This window comes from Hoplias malabaricus, chromosome 6, assembly GCF_029633855.1.
Source record: "Hoplias malabaricus isolate fHopMal1 chromosome 6, fHopMal1.hap1, whole genome shotgun sequence".
NCBI lineage: Eukaryota > Metazoa > Chordata > Actinopteri > Characiformes > Erythrinidae > Hoplias > Hoplias malabaricus.
The window spans coordinates 6,569,940-6,587,342 of NC_089805.1; the positions used below are offsets into that span (position 1 = coordinate 6,569,940).

The window sequence follows — 17,403 nt, forward strand, 5'->3', positions numbered from 1 at the left end:
CAAAGTACTGATTAAATGGACAGTGAGTGTGGATACATGGTAAGTGTTCCTAATCCAGTGATCGTGCAATGTACATACTCAGTCACGATTACACCACTAGAGACTGCTACATAAGAGTGTGCTACTGTGCTTTGCATCAGTGATACTTTGTGTTCTGTTTTAATGAGGATTTAAAATACTGGGTTTGTGTTGATGACACTTCCCTACTACAAGGAATACTCAGGATTGAGGAAAAATGGGAGTTTAGTTTTTAAATAACTGCAGCTGGGAGACATCCAATTTCTTGTAGGAGAAAACATCAGTATTTCTGTTAACTGCTGGAGGATTCCTGGTTGTACTGGCAAGTCCTGTTTTCCAGACTGGGATTTGGCAGCACTCTTAATTTCACCCTAATAGTGTACTACACATTCTACAGTCCCTAACACACTCTACTTTTCCATACCATTAACAAGTAACAAGCAGTGATTAAGATAGGTAGAGTTGCCAAAATACACTGTCTTCTGTGCTTATAAATGTATTTGTTAAAAGACGTTGTTGACTAGTACAAGGTGTGCAGTGTGAAACATGCTGTCATTTGATGTAAACTAATTAAACCCATTAAATTAGTACTCTGAGCAAAAAGGCCCAACTATACCCACTCTCTGTAAAGACTTTTCTATTAAACAGTATAATTGAACTGGACTTCATAATGTGAATGTATTTACATAATTTGTATTCTTCTCTGCAGCCATAAACATAGTCCTGTGTTTCCCCCCAAACACCAACATACGTACACTATACAGCTAAGAACTTGTGCTCGCTCAGACATCCTTGATTTCTTCTGACATTAAGGGTGTTAATAGGTAGTTTAAAAGAGTTAAGAACCCCTGCTCATTTGTATAAGTTGGTGCTATGTTAACATGCACAGTGTAATTGTCTTTCTTTCACGTTAAATCTGCTGTGGAATAAGCTATTAAAAAGTAATCAGAGACTGTAAGAGCTAAATCAGTAAAAACGGGACTCCAATAACATGCATGAACAGTTGAGTACCTCTGCAGTAAGTGGTGTGCAGTACAAACAATCCCTCAACTCCTTGATGTAGCCACCATTAAACCACTCCATATGGAATGCAAAAACACGTTCCTAAAATTGGCCTTACCTAACAGCTCCCTTAAGAAGTAACTATGTGTGTAGCTATTCTGCACTGTATAAACTACTGTATAAAGCATATACCTGGCTTTGAGGTAATTATTTGTCTGGAAAGGCTTATGGCATATAAACCAGAGTCAATGTGAGAATGGCTAATTATTAAACAAAAGCCATTAAGTCACTTAGGAACATAAACATTTTAAGTGTGTCCACTTTGGATTTGAACTGCTTCTCCAGGAAAAGCAAGGATGTATTTGTCTATGATCCGTGATGTTAATCTATGTCTGTCTCTCCCCCTTTTGTGAAGCCCTTTTAGCTGACAGTGCATTATTGTTATTTACTTTACTCTTTTTCTCTCTCTCAGACGAGGCGACTGACCAAGGCAGAGCGCCAGCGCTTCAGTGAGGAGGTGGAGATGCTAAAGGGGCTGCAGCACCCCAACATCGTCCGATTCTACGACTCTTGGAAGTCGACCGTCAAAGGCCACAAATGCATTATACTTGTCACTGAGCTCATGACGTCAGGAACACTAAAGACGTAAGTACAGCACTCTCTCAGGCAGAGACAAGAACAGAGATCCAAGAAACTGCTGGAGAATTGCTTGCAGATGGCTCAGCGGTGTAGACAGGCAGCCAACACAGGCCTGCTTAATCGCTGTACTGTGGTACAAAATAATAAAACAATGTTATTTTATTTAAACATAAAAATTGGATCAAATGGATCAAATGTTTTAAGTTGTTACACACAAATAAAGTAAATTACATCAATTAATTCTTATCATGTAATACATTTACTCATAAGTAACCACTATATGCATCTTAATAATGTATATTCAGCTTAATTATTATTTCAGCAGGTTTTTCTTCTTGTTTTCTTGCATTTTTTAAGAAAATAACCACACGGACATTATCCTTTTCTGACATTTCATTTTCTTAATTTAAAACATACATTTAAAATGATGCAGATGGAACACCTCACTCCATCACCCCAAAAAGTTAATTCGTTCATTCATTATCTGTAAGCGCTTATCCAGTTCAGGGTCGCGGTGGGTCCAGAGCCTACCTGGAATCATTGGGCGCAAGGCGGGAATACACCCTTGAGGGGGCGCCAGTCCTTCACAGGGCAACACAGACACACATTCACTCACACACACACACACCTACGGACACATTTGAGTCGCCAATCCACCTACCAACGTGTGTTTTTGGACTGTGGGAGGAAACCGGAGCACCCGGAGGAAACCCACGCAGACACAGGGAGAACACACCACACTCCTCACAGACAGTCACCTGGAGCGGGAATGGAACCCACAACCTCCAGGTCCCTGGAGCTGTGTGACTGTGACGCTACCTGCTGCACCACCGTGCCGCCCCCACCCCAAAAAGTTCATAAAGAATATTGTGATGAATCCTCTTGGCAAGGCTTAAACAGGTATTTATGTGCTGTGCCGTCAGATACCTTAAAAGATTTAAAGAGATGAAGCTGAAGCTTCTCCAACGCTGGAGCCACCAGATCCTGAAAGGCCTTCACTTCCTGCACACACGAACCCCACCCATCATCCATCGAGACCTCAAGTGCGACAACATTTTCATCACAGGCCCCACCGGCTCAGTCAAGATCGGAGATTTGGGTTTGGCTACGCTCAAGAGTGCCTCGTTTGCCAAGAGTGTGATAGGTGAGTAATTTTAGTAGCTTTGGGTTTCTTACGTTGGCTGAGGTATCTACTGTCTTCTGATGATAAGGCCAACACTTTCTGTCATTTTGTTGCATTTATAGATCTAATTTCTCTATTCGTTAATTGATTTTCAATAAAATTGATAATCAATAACTAGTTCCCTCTAATGCCTGTCAAGATTTTTAGTTCAATTTAGCGTAATGGCAGAAAGTAAAAGTACTCATTTATGGAGCCTGAGTCTGTAATGTTCCCTTTACTATGCGTACCGAGTTACCTTGGCAGAAACTTGACCTTCACAGTTATTACTGTAAACATAACTTGCCTGTCCTCTACTACCAGCTGGTGTATATGTTTGTGTATTTATTTATTCTTGTCATATTTATGCTGCCACAGTGCTTGACAGAGATTAGCCTCAAAGACGTCAGCAACTACTGTGTATTTATCGTCCTCTTAATAAATCTTTCTCGAAACTCATAATTGTTGCCTTTTGCAAGGCTCTAAAAGGATCTGTTTGTGCTGCTGTCGGTCCCAGGATTTAGGACATTCTGTACAGGCACTGCCATCATATTAATGCAAGTAAGGCTGTCCAAAATGAATATAAAGTCATATTTTGGAGTGCACTCAAATGCAGTCTCAAATCTGGTCCAAGGTCTGTTGTTTCCAAGAGACAAATGTTAACTAACCTTGACGTTTTTGTGCATTCACCAGATTGACAGTGGCTTTAAGAGTCATGCTTCATAAGTCAAATTCCTTCCTGTCTTGATGTGTTTGTTGTTTAGTTCAGATTTGTGACATTAGAAAGTCATGGAAAGCTTAATATTTGGAAGTACAGTGAGATATGATTGATATAGGACATTTGTTTGTTTAGCTATTGATGGTCCCCTCTTCTGTATTGTTTTTGTATTGTTTCTTATTTCAATTAGTTTGGATGAACTGTTGAACTGATGTATACTATTAAATCATCTGCACGGTGTTCCTCCAGGTTCAGTACTGGGCCCTTTATGTTTTAAGCCTTCTTGGTATGTTCTCTCAGGCACACCTGAATTCATGGCTCCAGAAATGTATGAAGAGAAGTATGATGAGGGAGTGGATGTATATGCTTTCGGGATGTGCATCCTGGAGATGACCACATCGGAATACCCTTACTCAGAGTGCCAAAACGCAGCCCAGATCTACAGAAAAGTCACCAGTGTAAGTGAAGTTGTGTGTTTTAATTGCATTTTTATTTAAATCAGATTTGAGACCAATTAGGGCAAAAATAAAAATTTCTGATCGGTGTCACTTCACCCTGGTAATGTGAACGTAGCCTAAAATGTGCAGGGAAAAGGCCCACAAGGGCGAGGACTGAGAACCACTGGTGTAGCTAGGATTCCCCCATCACATGATATTACCAAGCTAAAGGATTACAGAACTGGTTAGGTCTGGTATTTTAGGAAACAGATGCCCATACAGAGTTATCCTACCCAGACAGAGCAAGACCAGGTGTGGATTATCTCTTTTCTTTTAATATTTTTTTTTTATTTACCATATATGTATTTTAAAGCCATAGTCGTTCCCAGACACAGCTCTCAATGGGACATTATGTGGATGGCTCTCAATGTGAAACCACCCACAGACCCTTCTTTTACTTATCTATGCAGACTACCCTACACACAGCGCCTGTCTGCACTGTAATAGTCTACTCTGAGGTTTCGCGAGCCCACTAATGGCTGTCTGAAGCCTATACGAATGTCACAGTGACATTTCTTCCCGGCAGAAGGGACAATTAACACGTCTCTCCAGAGCTATAATTCCATTTCAAAAAACAGAGATGTTCTGCTTCATCCACAGCAGTAATCATCATCCTCTATCTCAGCTCTGCATTCCCTCAGGATTGCAAATTGCAGGACTAGAATGTGTTATTAATTACGTTGTGAGATCCATAAGTGAGACGCCAGCTTTGCCACAGACTGTTGCCAGTGTCTGATTCACTTTTTGTTGATCTCACACATTTCACCTCTTCCCCAGAGACCTCAGTAGTGTTCTGCCTTACCACCAAGAGGTCAAACCCTTCTGAACCCACTGAATCAGTTTGTTGATTGATATGATAAACCGCATTTATAACTAGGAACACTGAATTCTTTGTTGAGTACAAGAGTGTATTTTATGAAAAGAAGTGCTTGAACTCTCTTTTCTCTCTTCACACACACATGGTTTATATAGCCATTTATGATATCTGATGATTGCCAAATGTTATGAAGAATCTTTTGTAAGAAAGCAACTATATTCTCTGCTCATGTCCTTGGAAGATATAAGTACAAATTTTGAAACAGATTGTTCAAGCAGTGTTTTTCAATACTTGGAAAAACCTTTAATGTTATAACATTAAAACACTGTATTATGGTTTACACCATATGTGTTTTTGGACAATTTGAGTATTGATTATTGATGTAAAATGACAAGGCCCAAGGCCATATTACAGCCTTTGAATACTTGTTGAAATTTTTGAACAATAGCTTATATACTTGTTCTCTAAAACACTCTTTAAAGCAGTAATATTCATTCATTCATTCATTCATTCATTATCTGTAAGCGCACAGGGAGAACATACAACACTCCTCACAGACAGTCACCCGGAGGAAACCCACGCAGACACAGGGAGAACACACCACACTCCTCACAGACAGTCACCCGGAGCGGGACTCGAACCCACAACCTCCAGGCCCCTGGAGCTGTGTGACTGCGACACTACCTGCTGCGTAGGACATTTACTTGTATTAAATTTACAAATATATCCAAGCAAGGGCGTAGAATCAGCATGGATGGAGGTGATGTGTCCCCACCAATATCCAGCGATTACTGAATTGTCTCCACCAATAAACTGGTTCTCTCCATAAAAAGGAAAATCCCCGATCTGTCAACATCTCATTACCATAGAGATGCAGAAAGTGTTAAATCACGTTCTCTACTCGAGTCCTACCTCCCCGTAACACATATGGCCAGTGTGATTGGCTGTGCCTTTCCCTGCTCTCACGTGAGTCTCTGTAGGTTGGTTGTTAGCAGCACCAAAACCGGAAGGAAAACTTTCTAGTTATAAGTGAGTATTACTCTGCAAGACTTTGGTGCATCAGGGGTGGCCCATGGGTGTCAAAAGCTAATGAGGATGGCAGCAAAAAAGAAGGTGGTGGACATATGGGGCTATTTTTAAAAGAAACATGTAAGTCACTTAAAGTCAAGTTCTCTAATGAAATGAGTCCAGGCTAAAATCATCTGTAGCTATGAATAACATGGTTTGGAAATTAACTGCACAACAAACTGCCAATTGTCAGTTCTCTTACATTGTCATTTTATCACGGAGCAAAGGAAAAATCGAAAAAAAAGAACAAAACAAAAAAATGCAGGCAATGAGGGGGGTGGGGGGTAGGTCCCCACCAAGAGCAAATCTACACCATTGTATCCAAGGTCTTCATTTAAGGTGGAAGAACTTATATCAGCTCTGTGTAGTATTTCCCTTTCCCTTTATTCATTCAAACTGAAGTTAGTGTGAGCCAACACTGATGTCTTATGATGGTTGTGTATTTATCAAAGCATCCTTGAGTGGTGGATTGTTCCTGTTCAGGGACATGTATTTATATTATGACCAGAAAAGGATTTATATGATTTTTCTTGTAGTCAAAGGGGACAAAGGAAAGCCTTGATTGTGTGTTGATGGATATGTTTGCTCTATTTATTGAAGGAAATGCTGTATATCTTTTATTATATTATTGTCTTATGCTGTGCTGTAAAGTAGGTTATAACAGTGTTTGAGCATCAGGATTGAATGAAGGGACTGTTTTTCTGTGTTTACATTGAAATAGAAATGAAGAAATGCAGGTTGTGTGCAAGTGTATTTAATGTAAAAACTAATCACAATCCTTAGATTTAGACAATGGTTCGTGTTTGCATTTTGTTAAGTTGATTGCTTTGAGTGTCCATAGTGATGAGATCAATCAACCAATTAATAAACCTACAACATAAATTGAGCAATCACAGTGCTCAGAGTATACAGACTGGCTCCTGTTTTTATTGTTATATACTTGTGAAAGTAGAATGAAAGTAGACTGCTTATTGGTAATGTTGCCCATACAGGGCAGCCCTAACTCTACCGTATTGTGTGAGAACTGAGAGCCGTTTTGGTGCCACAGCTGTGTGAAGAATGGTCAGATGTAGTCGAGGTCACTGGAGGAAAGTGTACTGTGATGGTACTGGAACAACAGCTTGTGAATCAGCTGATAGTGGAATGCTGCTGATAGATGGATTCATATGTGACTTGCCCAGCCTCTTGCTCTTGTACAGCACTGGCACTCAGCTCTTCCTCACCAGTGTGTGTGATCAGATGACAAGATTTGTTGCGGTAAAAAAGGGGATTAACCTTAGTCATGGAAAGTAATAACGCAGTCAACACTTGGACATAATGTACATGTTGAACATAGAAGGTGCTATATATGTTGTTGTCTGTTATATGATGGAAAATGCATGTGTTTTTTTTTATTTTGTACACCCAGTTTTAGGATTTAACCCTGTATACATTCATTCGTTCATTCATTATCTGTAAGCGCTTATCCAGTTCAGGGTAACGGTGGGTCCAGAGTCTACCTGGAATCATTGGGCGCAATGCGGGAATACACCCTGGAGGGGGCGCCAGTCCTTCACAGGGCAACACACACACTCACACATTCACACCTAGGGACGCTCCTCACAGACAGTCACCCGGAGGAAACCCACGCAGACACAGGGAGAACACACCACACTCCTCACAGACAGTCACCCGGAGGAAACCCATGCAACAAATTCATTGTGGGCACAAAGATTAAAATAATAATAATAAACACTAATACTTCAGACTTAAGCAGTAGTCTTTGTCATGGGAAGAATGCCAGGATGGAGAGAACTGTCATGAGAAGGAACAGACCTTGTTAAGTTTTCTGGAACATTGAGCGTTTTTTTATTTTGTTGCAGCAGGTGGAGATCATTTACACATTTTAAGGCTGGCACATTGTCCCGCTTTGCTCTGTGCAAAGTGTTCCACTACAAATGCCATGAAAGGTGAGTCAGTATTAAATCAGATCACAGCTCTTTGTACATCCTGCTCTTCTCAGTCACAACACTGATATAATAATCACTGAATTCTGCAGTTACAGCACGAGTATAACGTTGTTTGTGCCATGATGCAACTTTGCAAATGAAAACTTACGAAATCATAGGCCTAGTTCTACCTTGGAAGTGTTGGATTCTGATAAAATGAACCTCAAGTACCTCTTACGTGACCCTCTTATCGTTTGAGAACACAATTTCTGCCTTGCCTCATTTCAGTCGTGCTATACCTTGAGGTTATTATTCTCAGGAAACACAGACACAGCACATTCCTGTTCTAGATGTGATTTAAAGTGTCTTGTTTGACAGCCACCCTGTGTTCTTCAGTTTATCTAAGATGCCCAGTTTAGCTGCTGTTGTGGAAATGTTCTTTTTTGTTTATTAGCTTTTCTCAGAAATGGCTTTCTGACAGCTCTACATCCATTCAGACTCAAGTTGAGGTGTCTTCTCAGCAGCAAAACTGTGCATTGTTTCAGGTCTGAAATATGAGAATGCCTGTCAAGGATTAAATGTTTTAGTGCCAGTGAATAAGCCAGAAATATTGTGTATCTTGTTTCCTACACAGAAAATTGGCATATATTTGCCAATGATTCATTAAAATAACTGAGAAAACTGGAAGTTGTAATAGGAGTTTATTAAGTGCTACAGAAAAAATACAATAACATGTTTCTGTAAAATAACGGTGTTGATTATTAACCATTTCACCTGTACTGCAGACTATTTCACAGTTTTTTTCATCATTATCATCTTCTTCTTCTTCTTCTTCTTCTTCTTCATCCATTTCCTGTTGGTAACAGACCAATCAGAGAAGCACTGGCATCTCTGTCCCCCACAGCTTCAGCCTCCACCAGCTTGTTTTGCCGAGTTTTCGCAGAAAACATATTTTTATTCACTAATGTAAATTAGTTGTCATGACAATTAGACAAATAAGATCAAGCTAATTTTATCTGAACTCACAACCCTGTCCCACATGATTAAATCATGCTGTACAGCAAGTCTCTGTGAAAGTAAATTAGAAATGATCTGCTAAACATGTAATGGCCATTTTATTAATTGAGTTACAGTGCAGTCAGCTTTTACTGAGGCTGGAGATCTAGTCTAGGATTGTATCGCCATGGGTACCATGCAGCTTTATTCTCTGAGGACTGTGGGGGTGTTGGGAACAAATATTGTAGAGTGTGTGTGTGTGTGTGTGTGTTCGCGTGTACTGTGGGGGAGGAATATTGTGTAACACCTCTGCTCATGGGTGGCGTTATAATTGTGGTGAAGAGCCAGAGCTGTGGTGAAAACTGGCCCATTCCCCACAGCCCATCTGCCCACTCACAAACACAGATGAAATGTTAATGAATCCTATCAAGCTCTCATGAAATATGGATGGCTTCAGGGGTGTGAATACTGTGGCCTTGAATGGCCAAGCGTGATGCGCTGTATTTGTGCATATGTTAGGGCTGCACAGTATTGATTATTGTTAGTTAATAATATTGAAAATTGCTCTCTGTCCAGTCGTGGTGCTTTCTGTTGTTCTACATTGAGTTTCATTGAGAGACAACATAGGACTCAAATACAACTTTTTAAATTGCAGCAGGTAGTGTCGCAGTCACAAAGCTTCAGGGACCTGGAGGTTGTGGGTTCGCTTCCCGCTCCGGGTGACTGTCTGTGAGGAGTTGATGTGTTCTCCCTGTGTCTGCGTGGGTTTCCTCCAGGTGACTGTCTGTGAGGAGTGTGGTGTGTTCTCCCCGTGTCCGTGTGGGTTTCCTCCGGGTGACTGTCTGTGAGGAGTGTGGTGTGTTCTCCCCGTGTCTGTGTGGGTTTCCTTCGGGTGCTCCCGTTTCCTCCCACAGACCAAAAACACACGTTGGTAGGTGGATTGGCGACTCAAAAGTGTCCGTAGGTGTGAGTGTGTGAGTGAATGTGTGTATGTCTGTGTTGCCCTGTGAAGGACTAGCGCCCCCTCCAGGGTGTATTCCCGCCTTGCGCCCAATGATTCCGGGTAGGCTCTGGACTCACTGTGACCCTGAACTGGATAAGAGCTTACAGATAATGAATAAATGAATGAATGAGGTGTTCATGTAGGTTCATATCAGTTGCCATGAAAGGCTTATGAACATGTCATGCAAACTTGTGATCTATTTAGTAAAGCCTAACCGTTAACTTTGTTGGAAAGAATTGTCTGAAATTAAAAGATATTTTTGAATCAGCAACAAATTGTAGGCTTAAAAGACAGTATTCTTATAATGAATATGATTCTTTGAAAACAAGCATTGTTCCAAAGCATTGTTGCATTTTTAGAAATATAAATATTTCTTCCTGAAAGTCCAGACGGTTCACATGTGGTGTCCACAGGCTGGTGAATAGATTAAAAAAAAAAACAGTCTGATTTAATGGTGTATTCACGTGAACAAGCAGACTAGCAGGCTATTTATAGGGTTTTTTGGCTTTGTTGATGGTTCTCAAGCCTGTGTAAAGCCACTGATACTACACAGTGGAAACTGGATTTTGATGGTAGTATGTGCACTGATTTATGATTTGGTCAATCTGAGATATCATTGATATGTAGCAGAAATGCATTCAGACTTGAACCTCATATGTAGTGCATAACTGATATTAAAATAATTTTTTGTGTTCACTTAGCTGTGTAAATGTCTTAGCCACATTGAGGTGGAGAAAACAGATCTGTGCACGTAAACCATTAGAAGTATTTTCAGTTGCAATCTGTAATATGTAGTAATGTAATCGCAGTACTAATATTTTGTCCATATACTGCAGATGTAGTGTGTGTGGGAGTGAGTAAGAGAGAGAGATAGAGAGTTCTATAGGGAGGTGGAGAGTGTGACGAACAGTAACAGAGGAATCAATATAATTTGACATAATTAAGTCTTTTCCTCTCAGGCTCAATGGAGCTTATGACGTCACATGCCGATGACTACCATATGGCTTGGCTCAGTCCACATGTTAAAAACAAGAACACACACACACACACACACATACACAAATACACACACGTTTTCCAGGTGCCAGTTTTTCTCACTTGGTCACATTTACTCTCTGCTTCCGCTCTCATTCATTGTTTTTTTCTAAATCACCATATAGACACCGCTCCAAACATCATGATTATTCAGACATGTCCACTCTGATTTTCTGCTCTCTTTATGATGGCCATGGGACATTAATGGCTTTTGTTTTCATGGCAAGTAACCCTGCCTTATGAATGATTTTAAAAGACCTATATAAAATATGACCTTTATTAAGAACATACTTAATATGATTTCACTTAATTGTCGTGACGTTCATTTGTTCCTTTTTCGTGATGCTTATTTAACCCTTAACATTTTCAAGTGTAATTGCCTTATATTAGTGATGTTAACATACCAGTTACATTTTACATTTTGATCTAGGAGTCCTCAAAATGTTTCCCTTGGTTTCAGTGTCAGAATTGCTCTGTAATTATTCATTTTTAATTCCGTATGCTCTCACACAGTTTTCCAGTTTGACCACATACCATCATTTGTGAGCTTTCAGCTGATGTCAAACATCTTGCACACCTTTTTCATTAGCTGTGAAAGCCGGCTTTCAGTCCTCACAGTTAATTTCAACTTTCAAACACACACACATATACATACACACATACACACACACACAGCCTCAGCGTCACTCTGCCATGTGAAGGCCCATCTGGAAAACTGAAGCAAATTAGCCCAGGCACAGGAGAACATTGACCCAGGCTTTTCCAATAATTAAAAGCTTTTCAATTTGTATTCATGGTGTTATTGTGATCCTTACACCTCATCTTGGCATGATTAAAGTGGACATGCAGAGGTTTTCACATGAGGGAAGTATACAGTGCACGTTAACCGTTTTATATTGTCAGTGTTATGCATCTGTGATGGGTACAAATTGAGGCGTTCATTTGGACAGTCTGTTCTTGCTGGATGCTTGTTTATCTGCTGAGGTTGGGACAACCTTGTTTATCTGCTTTTAGTTTGTTTTTAATCAAATTTACACAAATTGGCCAAGACATGCACTGTAAACCTGAATCAGTTAGCAGAACTAAAAAAAAAATTAAGGCAATCAGTTGCCATAAAATTTTCAAGTTCATAAACTCGAATGTCAGAAGTATGCATACACATTTACTTTAAGTGTCTACTACTTCACTTAATGCTTAATACAACTAAAATAATATATATGTCTACATTAAGTACTATTAACTAATCTAACCATAAATTAATTCATTGTCTGTAACCAAGTTTCCAGTCCATCACAGGGCACCACACACTCACACTTATGGACACTCTCACACGGCCAGTCCATCCACTAATGTGTGTTTTTCCACTGTGGGGAAACACCCTAAACTCCGCAGGGCAGTGACCCGATGCACGTCTCGAACCCATGACCACAAACAGAACTCTGCTAAATCAAGAATTTACAGTTTCACAAACTCAAAATGAAGAAATTATTTAAAATAATTGAATTGTTATAGGCGGCACGGTGGCGCAGCAGGTAGTGTTGCAGTCACACAGCTCCAGGGGCCTGGAGGTTGTAGGTTCGATTCCCCCCTCCGGGTGACTGTCTGTGAGGAGTTGATGTGTTCTCCCTGTGTCAGCATGGGTTTCCTCCGGGTGCTTCGGTTTCCTCCCACAGTCCAAAAACACACGTTGGTAGGTGGATTGGCGACTCAAATGTGTCCGTAGGCGTGAATGTGTGTTTGTGTCTGTGTTGCCCTGTGAAGGACTGGCGCCCCCTCCAGGGTGTATTCCCGCCTTGCGCCCAATGATTCCAGGTAGGCTCTGGACCCACCGCGACCCTGAACTGGATAAGGGTTACAGATAATGAACTTTTTTAATATATTTAAAGTTAGAATCAGGCTTTAAGTTTTGTATTGGAGCTATACATTTCAGTAAGGTTATAACTGAACTTTCCTCCAAGAAACTTCAAAAAATGAGATATATTTTACTGCACTATGGGTCTTCCCAATGATGTCAGCCTCAGAGCTCCTCATTCAGTCATGCCGGTATTAAAAGGTCATCATATTATTTCCATGGAGACTGTGTTTCTCTTGTTTCACCTCAGTGCTGCTCTCATCTCCTTCTCCATTCAAGCTTTCACTCCTGAATGCAGATTCTCACCAGAGAGACTACATTGTCTGCAGAGTCTTTAGAAGGTGAAATGTGAAGTGCTGAGGTTTGTGAGACGATGAGAAGATCACTTGTATGATAAAACAAAAAGCTGTCTTTTCCCTGTCATCAGTGGAAGGACGTAGATCTTCACTTTGGCTCTGGTACTCCACTAAACCTGGGCCAGATGCATCACACATGAAGCCATTAGCTTTTTACCTGGGAATAGTGGGAGAAAGAAAAATGAGGGAGGGAGGACAAAAGAGCATTGGAGAAAATGCGCTGCCTTAGCTTTGTCTCCATTAACGGCTATTTAGAGTTGAGGTCATATCCTACAAAGCGGTCTTCACAGAGCTGCAGAATTGTATGAATCTGAACTTTCTTAAAGCTCAAGTGATCAAACAACATGCTCTAAAAGCCTAAATAGCCCAAAAAACACCAATGCTCAACCCCCTAGAGCAAGATGGGAACTTTCTACAGTCTTTAATTCAAGGCTTTTAACTCCATTTAACTGAGAGAATCCTGAAGACAGACAAATTTGGGCCTGAGTTGACCTTGTCTTTCTGCTTTTCACTGTCCCTTTACTTTAAGTTGTTTAAAAGAGGCTTTTATCTGATTGTGTTTCTCTGCAGTGGTCTGGTTACATAAATAAGTTCCTTGTCCTATTCAGAAGCATGGAACATTCTGGTGACTGTCATACCCTCAGAAATATCCTGTCCGTGTCCTCCCGAAGGACATGATATATAACTGGGTTGCTATTGGTTAGAAGACTCCAGAAGTTCCATGTATACATGTCCTGCCAAAGTACTGTACCTTCCAGGTCTGGCAGATTTTTTTTGGAGTTGATGAGATCATTTGCTTGGACTGTTGCATTAGCTCTTTCATAGGTGTTTACTCTTTAAACATCTAAACACCAATGGCTCTGTAATTGGCCTCGTGAAGGCCAACCCACTCTGTGCAATGCCTTACACTTTCTGCCTCATAAATTTTACATGGTGTTTTTGACTGCTTAATGTTTCCAACCTGGCAACCCGAGACCTTGGCTTTGTTTTGAGTCACTCCTTTCAAGAGGAGCAATGGAGTGTGAAAACAGTATCCACTTGGCACAAATTGGATTTCTTATCACTAAACAAACCCATGCTATCTCTGTGAAGCCTCACACATATTGTGTCTGCTGTCTTCCATTTTCCCAGTATTTTTACTTATTAATCTGCATGGCAAATAGGACCTACCCAATATATCTTTCAGCTGTTAATATTAACCAATAGAAAGTTCAAAATTAACACTGAAAATAAAGGAGGCCTCTGATAAGAAGAAATAACAGGTTTAACTTTAACTGGCAAATTTAATCTTTATAGACTACTAAAAAAGAACTAATGAGGATGTGTACACTATTATTCAAAAGTTATAAATCTCGAAATACTGTGATTATAATAAGGTCCTGACACTGTTTTTTTAAGGTGGTTTGCTAACTTTATTAATTTACAAAAGCATTTATTTCTGTTAGAATACTAATTGCTACTAAGTATTAGAACTCAGCATTGCATTATAGAACTAAAAAAGAGCATATAGCTCCAACCTTAAAGCAGATTAAACATCATTTTACATCTTAGAAAACGTGAAATATTATATAAACATAAGCATCTTAAGAAGTCCTCTTTAGTGTCTTCTTTACTGTGCTGAAAGTGTCTGGCGGGAAGCATCTGTGCCATCTTTGTGTTTATTTCATCTGTTTATGTAGCCCTAGTTTGACCCTGAGCATTATGCTAAATAGAGTGTGTTTACCAAGTTGGAGCAGACAGAAGAGAGACTCAGAGAGGGTGTAAACTGCTCAAGAGTTCAGCTCATTGTTTGTCTGCATTTAGCTTAACTGAATGAGTGAAATAAAGAATTGTTTTACAGCACATCCTTTGGTTCCTAGCAGTCAATCTACCTACAATTTGCTTTAACACTCAGAAATCAATATTGTTAATATGGTTAATCCTGTTGCTCTGTTATACACTGTATAACATATAGTAGAGCATATCAGACTAAAATGTAGAATTAAACAGTTTTAGGGTCAAAATAACTTGGGTTTATTGAGCCTGTATGTAACAAATAATGATAAAGTTTGAAATATACAGGGGGTCCTCGACTTACGAAGTTGATTCCTTCCTACGTCGCATCGTAAAACAATTTTTGGTGTAAGTCGGAACATACGTACATACTGTACGTAAATAACATACTGTAAGCACTGATCCTATCCTAACACCTATTCTCCTCGGTCCCGAGCCGCGTAACCGTGTATTCTTCCGCCGCTCCACGCACACCAAACACGAAGTTCACGTTACGACGTTTACGACGCAAAACCACTTAAGTCGAAACAAGGCTTTATGCAGTAAATGGGAGATGTGTCGTAACCACGAGAGCTTATTATTAAAGAAGCTTAGTCAGTTATTATTAAATGTTTTTTTTTTGCCTTGAGAGGGTTAAGATATTGAAATATGATTGAACCCTGACATTTCTTGGATCTCTCACTCTCTCTCAGGGCATTAAGCCTGACAGTTTCTTCAAAGTGAGAGTGCCTGAGCTGAAGGAGATCATAGAGGGCTGCATCCGCATGAATAAAGCTGAAAGGTAAGCTAAACAGCAGCAGAGAAACTCACACACCTGTTCCATGAGTCTGCAGCATGTCCTCCAACAGTTCTGGGAAAATCATTAACCTACGCCCTGTAAAGTGTCTGAGTATGTACCGACAATGTCTATTTGAAAATGTAACACTAGCCAGACCAGTTTCTCCTCCTTGTGACAGAATAATAACAATATCTCTGTTCACATTTTTAACATTTAAACAATAGCAGCTGGTCACTGATGGGAGTAAAGAGATAAACCTGTGGGCTGCTATTCTTGTTTCCCACCGCAGTGACTCTGTGACGCAGAAAGGGATAAAAATAACAGTGTCACACTCTAGATGAACTCAAGGGTTGCCATGTTACAATACCTTTGCTTAGTTCCCTTGACCCAGTATGCTAGTTTTCTCCCTAATACGTAAAGCTGTGTTTTAGCCACAAGTTATACAAATTTCCTTACTGTAGTTGGTCAGTCAGGACATGAATGGTGTCTGCAGTTTGCTTCTTTAGATTTACACTGGGGTTAAAAGACTTTTGTAGCTGTTAGCATTATGCAGTCAACAATAGATATGTTTATATGTTTTCTGACTATGCCTGACATAAAATATGCAAAGCTACACCTTAAATCTTAGCAGGATGCTAGGGCTATTATGTTGCTCTACCTATTCCATCACTGCACTGTGTGTGTTAAAGGCCAAGAATATTGAGTTCATCCTATGAGATGATAACATCTGATACTATCAAATATCCAAAGAATCTCAACCGCCTTGTAGTGTAGGCTGAGAGAATTTCATGTTAAAGCCCATCAGAATTTCTATGTTCACAATGCAAATCAACAGTATTGATCTCTATTTCACATACAACATTCCTGTTGCTCAGGTATACAATACAGGACCTGTTAGAGCACCCCTTCTTCCAGGAGAACAATGGGGTCCATGTGGAGCTGGCTGAGGAAGACGACATGGTGAAGTCTGGATTGAAGCTGTGGCTCCGAATGGATGACACCAAGAAACTCCACGGCAAGTACAAGGACAACAACGCCATCGAGTTTCTGTTTGAGCTCTATAAGGACATACCAGAGGAGGTGGCACAGGAGATGGTAGGTGTGACCCTTAAATTCTGAATTAAAAAAACACATGTATCATCAATGTATTTGAATATTTGAAGGATCCATTTTTAAAGCTATTGTTCAGAAATAATATCCTTTGTGTCTCTTTACCTCTATCAGGTGGTGCTTGGTTTTGTTTGTGAAGCTGATTACAAGCAGGTGGCCAAAGCCATCCGCGACCGGGTCACTGCCATAAAACGGCAGCGTGAAAAGCTCCGGCGGCTGGCTGAGGAGACGCAGAGGAAGCAGCAGGAGGAGGTAATAGACGAAGAACTAGAGCCCATTCCGGAGACAGAAATTCCTGCCCCTAATCCACCACCTCAGATACCTCAGCCCTCAGTTGAGACCCCCCTATCCTCCTTAGCCCAAACACCTCCCACAGTGACTGTGTCTGGCCCAGTGCCATCTACAACCAACAGCTCTATGGACTCTGGAATCAATGCCAGCTTCACCACAGAGCCAGAGGACCCAGAAACAGAGCGGCAGCACTACAACATCCGCCATGCCAGTTATTCTTCAGCAACATGTGAGTGTTTATAAAACACTTTTCACGATCAGCCCTTTTCTGATGATTTTTTTTTATGTTATTAAATTGTCAGTATAGTGACAGTGGCCTGAATGTAATAAATGTTTGTACATTGTGGCCCCAATGTGGTGAAC

At 40.4% G+C, this 17,403-nt stretch overlaps 1 protein-coding gene across 3 annotated transcripts in view; it reads left to right on the forward strand.

The window, feature by feature from the left end:
* The window catches only part of wnk4b (WNK lysine deficient protein kinase 4b), a 66,695-nt gene that overhangs the window by 27,573 nt on the left and 21,719 nt on the right, over nucleotides 1-17,403 (forward strand). For all 3 annotated transcript variants that reach the window (XM_066674442.1, XM_066674443.1, XM_066674444.1), the window contains 6 exons: nucleotides 1,493-1,665; nucleotides 2,583-2,803; nucleotides 3,837-3,994; nucleotides 15,554-15,642; nucleotides 16,515-16,734; nucleotides 16,864-17,269. In XM_066674442.1, coding sequence (XP_066530539.1) covers nucleotides 1,493-1,665; nucleotides 2,583-2,803; nucleotides 3,837-3,994; nucleotides 15,554-15,642; nucleotides 16,515-16,734; nucleotides 16,864-17,269 — 1,267 coding nt within the window. The remainder of the gene's footprint in view (nucleotides 1-1,492; nucleotides 1,666-2,582; nucleotides 2,804-3,836; nucleotides 3,995-15,553; nucleotides 15,643-16,514; nucleotides 16,735-16,863; nucleotides 17,270-17,403) is intronic.